The sequence below is a fragment of the Diachasmimorpha longicaudata genome, chromosome 16 (genome assembly GCF_034640455.1).
Source record: "Diachasmimorpha longicaudata isolate KC_UGA_2023 chromosome 16, iyDiaLong2, whole genome shotgun sequence".
Lineage (NCBI taxonomy): Eukaryota > Metazoa > Arthropoda > Insecta > Hymenoptera > Braconidae > Diachasmimorpha > Diachasmimorpha longicaudata.
Genome location: NC_087240.1, coordinates 4318756 through 4323485, shown reverse-complemented (window position 1 = coordinate 4323485; position 4730 = coordinate 4318756). Strand labels below are relative to the sequence as shown.

At 36.1% G+C, this 4730-nt stretch overlaps 2 protein-coding genes across 3 annotated transcripts in view; one reads left to right on the top strand and one right to left on the bottom strand.

The window, feature by feature from the left end:
* Positions 1–215: 215 nt before the first annotated feature.
* LOC135170086 (anamorsin homolog) lies at positions 216–1759 on the top strand. The gene is made up of 5 exons (XM_064135606.1): positions 216–496; positions 569–882; positions 1054–1198; positions 1301–1413; positions 1521–1759. The coding sequence occupies exons 1-5, from the start codon at positions 358–360 to the stop codon at positions 1632–1634; spliced, it is 825 nt and encodes a 274-aa protein (XP_063991676.1). The 5' UTR covers positions 216–357; the 3' UTR covers positions 1635–1759.
* Positions 1756–4730, bottom strand: part of LOC135170067 (protein cueball) — a 165494-nt gene continuing 162519 nt past the window's right edge. For both annotated transcript variants that reach the window (XM_064135580.1, XM_064135579.1), the window contains exon 4: positions 1756–4493. In XM_064135580.1, coding sequence (XP_063991650.1) covers positions 4392–4493 — 102 coding nt within the window. In that variant the 3' untranslated portion in view covers positions 1756–4391. The remainder of the gene's footprint in view (positions 4494–4730) is intronic.

Sequence of the window (4730 nt, the reverse complement as noted above, 5' to 3'; positions counted from 1 at the left end):
CAGGCGTCCCGAGCCGCGCAAACAGCATCAACCCCTTCCCTAGCCGGTGCAGACGAGCTGCGACTGGGAGCAGAAACTTCGAGCAGTTGCCGAGCGATGATAAGAAGGGGCTAAGTGTGTGAGCATGAGCAGAGAGCAGCACAAGGTTTGTGTTGTTTGATCGACTAGAGGTGAGGCGATGGCTTAGAAGTGGTTGGGCTCCAATAGGTGGAGCCTCTGGAGGGCACTGAGACCCTAACCTAACCTGCTTGATCCCTACGTTCGCCGACAAAAACACTTGCAGATCCACTGGCCCTTTGTTCAATTATCAATAATTAATTACTCCAGGGAAAGAGTGACGTGCAGCTCAACTAAATAATGTTCGACTTCGTCAAGAAGGACGACAAGGTCCTGGTGTTGTTGAACCACAAAGTGAACGTGGCTGACTTTCCCCAGTCTCTTTCAGAGGTTAACAATGGTGAAGTTAAGGTGATGAAATCTGCCGACTCGAAGACACGTAAATATTCATTTAATTTCAATTGACCCCAACTGATGAGCTTCTAATTTGCTTGGTCTCGTGAACCTGTAGTTACGAACGATTGCTCCTTCAACTGGGTCCTCACGTTCGATGCTCACGAGCAGACGGACCTCATTGATCTGCTGAAAGTAGTCGCCCCAGGGGGATCCATTGTTTTGCATAAATTAATTGCCAATTCCACGGATAATGAGGCGGACAAACTGTTCTCTGATGAGATTTCAGCTCTCAGAGTCAGTGGATTTAGATTCAAAGAGTGCAGAGTCAGTCCTCTGACGTCAACGTGGAGGATTAAAGGTCTTCTTGGTGATGACTACCAGGATGACGCGAGGATTTGTCAGATTATTGGAGAAAAGCCTTCATACAAGGTAAACCATTGCTGCTCGTGAATTAATTATTGTTGTTATCATTATCTGATTTAATTCTGATGGAGGCCGAACTCCACCAGATATTTATTATTATGAGACTTTTTTATAATTTAAGTTTTGAAGAACCTTTCTGAATGAAAAATACTGACTTTAAAATAATTGCTCATTTAGATAGGATCCTCAGTGGCCCTGTCCTTTGCAAAAGAACCACAAAACGTTTGGAAGCTCGATGATGCCGTTGAGGATGACCTCATTGACGAGGACGATTTACTGGATGAAGAGGACCTGAAGAAACCTACGGAATCGTCGCTCAGGGGTAAATTACATTGTTGCATAATGCGTGAAAATTAATTCAGCGAAGGGAAACTAAATAGACGAATTTTAATTAACTTTATTCCATAAAATTCAATTTAAATAGTTTGTGGAACAACTGGCAAACGTAAAGCCTGCAAAGATTGTTCCTGCGGCCTTGCGGAAGAATTAAATGGAGAAGCTGCAAAGGAGAAAACCGAAAAATCGTCTTGTGGAAATGTAAGAATCAGTACTTGTCATTTAAATCGGTGATGATTAATCGTTGGCAGTCATTATTAATTGATGACTATTTTCAATTGAGGTTCATTCGCTTTTTTGCTTATTAGTGCTACCTAGGAGACGCATTCCGCTGCGCAAGCTGTCCTTATATCGGAATGCCAGCCTTCAAGCCAGGCGAAAAGGTCGTCCTTCCCTCGTCACAATTGGCTGCCGATCAATAATCCAATCGCTTAACTATTCCAAAACCACATGTGTTGTGTTATTCAAAATTGGAAATAATCTTTGAACACAAATCACTTTATGGTGTAATATTTTTTGTTTGTAATAAATTATCTGCAAAAATTTACTTAATTCCCCATATCAATTTATTTCTTCTTTACAGTAATTATTTATGCTCCTGCGCACAAATGACAATTACTCGTTAATGTACATCTCTCGTACATAAAGTCTCTAATTAAATTTTTACCCTCGTAAAAATTTTCCACTACTAGACTCAAGGAAGAGGGATAATGATAATTACAGAAATAAACGAAAATGACAGGTTTGAAGATTGTTAAATAATTTGGGAATACACCCCTTTCTCCATAAATCCACTATCACGTCCCTGGTGATCAGTGCCTGGGAAAAGGGTGTTTTCCAAAGCTCCACTGAATAATTATCACGAAATAAATTCAATATCAAAATCTTAAATCTGTCCAGAACTGCTGAGTGCAGTCTCTCACAATTTATTTCCATGACTATTCAATGGACTAAGATTGTTCGAATGAATGAATTACGCGACCAATGGCATTAAGTATTTTTTTTCCTCACTGAAAGCGTTTAAATTTCTTATTTTTAGACTCAAATAAACCTCATTAAGGCATTTGTTGGTTTTTTTAGCTCGTGGGAAAATGAGATGATCGGGTGACTCTAGCCATGAACATACAACATTAATATTTCAGACGAAATTCTACTCTTCACCCAAAAAATAAACAGAACGGTTGTGAATTTTATGAAACGTCAAAAGCTACCTGCAATTTTTTTATAATAATTTTAACGTGTTAAAAGCTATTGCTGAAAATTAAAAAGCTCTTTCAACTCCTGTTGAGACTCAAATTCTCCATAATAAAATAATAATTGATTTTTCAAAACGAAAATCAAAATTCATGACGTTCCACATTGTAATTCACAACTCATTCTGTCAATAAATAAAATAAAAATTAACAACCAAAAACTAAACAGATCCAATTCCGATTAATAATTTAGACATAAAATATAAAGCTTTGAAGACAAAAGCCAATTTTGAAAATCATTTTTCGGGTGAATCACAGTGAAATAAACTACTATGTAATAACTAAATGAGGTAAATGAATTGTTTTCATTGTTTCATCTCCATAAATACAAATGGGAGATGTTATAATCATTATCAGAGATTCAACAGTTTTTTTCATTCTCCTGACGATTTTATGATTGGTGAATCATCGATTTCTGATAGCACTGGCTGTCCTGTTAGTTAAGTGATTCGTATGAATATTTATTTACATTTCTGTAGATTAACAGCTTGGGTTCAGCCTTACTTATCAGCGAATATCTTTTCTACACGTGGAATGGCAAATAATTCTTAACCGCTGACTATTAATTTCATGATGATTCGATGTACCTCATCATGATTTTCAGTAACTGCTGACGTTTGTAATTTACAAGTTTTGAAGACATTTAAATAGTGTGATTAGGCAGTTTTTGGTGTCACTTTTCTGCACTGAGGGAGATATTTATTTCTGCTTAACTAATCCTTTCAATGCATGCGGTAACGGAAAGTGTAGAATTTCAGAACTCGTGGGGTAAAAGGAAACGGGGGCCAAGATAAATTGGGTTGCATTTTAACGCTTGAAAAAATATTTAGAACTCCTTTCGCGCGGTTTTTTTCAATCGTTTTACATTGTTATGTAGTAAAAATTGCCACAAAAATTTAATTTCCTGTAAAAGCATTAAATAACGTGATCAGGCAGTTTCTTGCGTCGCTTCTCTGCACTGAGGGAAATATTTATTGTTGCTCAACTAATTTATCAATGCATATCAAAATCGAAAGTCTAGAATTCCAGAACTTCAGTCGTAAAATGATATAGAGAACCGAAAGTAAACCACGAATGCACAAATATAAATTGACAATAAGGAAAGAATTGATGAAATAAAGAATAACTTCATCGGTATAAATTGATGAATCACGTGTCTCATTAAAAATCTATTCAAATGAAAGCAGAAAAATTAATTTCACAAGAATAAATATCTCCCCCATTTTATTTTTCTACATTTGTGCTCTGAAATTCTATCGTGGCACTGACTCAGAAGCTTTGGACACGTAGGCAGTAATAAATGTCATGATATGTTGAATTTCAACGTTCAAGTATCTGGTTTCAATGAAATGAAAAAAATGGAATAATGTCCTACAGTAATTCCACTGCATTTGAAATCGAAATATTAAGTTATTTCTGAAATGTGCAGCCATCAACATAGTTCAATCACATAAATACCCACCATAGGACACATCCACGTTAAGTTTTTGGTGGGGGCAGCCATTCAAATGACGATAAACTGAATAAATGTTAATGATAATTAAGTATAATTTACCTCCTGTTGCATTACTCTTTGGTAACTAAAAATCAGCACCAGAACCATTTCCATTCGTAAATTTCAATTCTCTGGGCTTATAAATGGTGATTAAAATGAATCATTGTTCGTTGGTACTCCCTCGTGTTTTTTTAAATATTCTTGTTTATCGAGACAAGAATCTTAAAAATTCATAATAAACCTATCAAAGTTTGCGAGGATTACTTTGGCGACGTTTTCTCGTCATTGTCAAACTTAACAATAATACTAAATGTTTTTTCCATGATTTACCCACTCAATTTGTAGACAAGTGAGAGTTTGAACAGTCTCGTTACAGCGAAATTGTCTTAATGACGGTGAATTGATGGGAATTTTTCTTTTGAAATTCTGTACTAGCACGAATTGTTTCCATCCATGTCCAGGAGGAGAGAGTTTTTCTCCTCTTTCTTGCTGAGTCTCGGCTCAGGACTTCGAAGATTGGGCTCGAAGCATGGCTACAACATTATCAATTATTGTTAATCAATTTTTGTTACGTGAAGTTTAGTATTTTTGTTGATTATCCAGTTGAAAAAAAATCATTTCTGTACACATCATTCAAATCCTTTCCCGTAATGATTTTATCGTGTGGACGAGACCAGAAACAATGAACAAAAAAAAAATTATAAATGCATTAAAAGTAATTATCGGCTGTATAATGATCACGGTAATGGGGAATTTACTATTAAAAGATC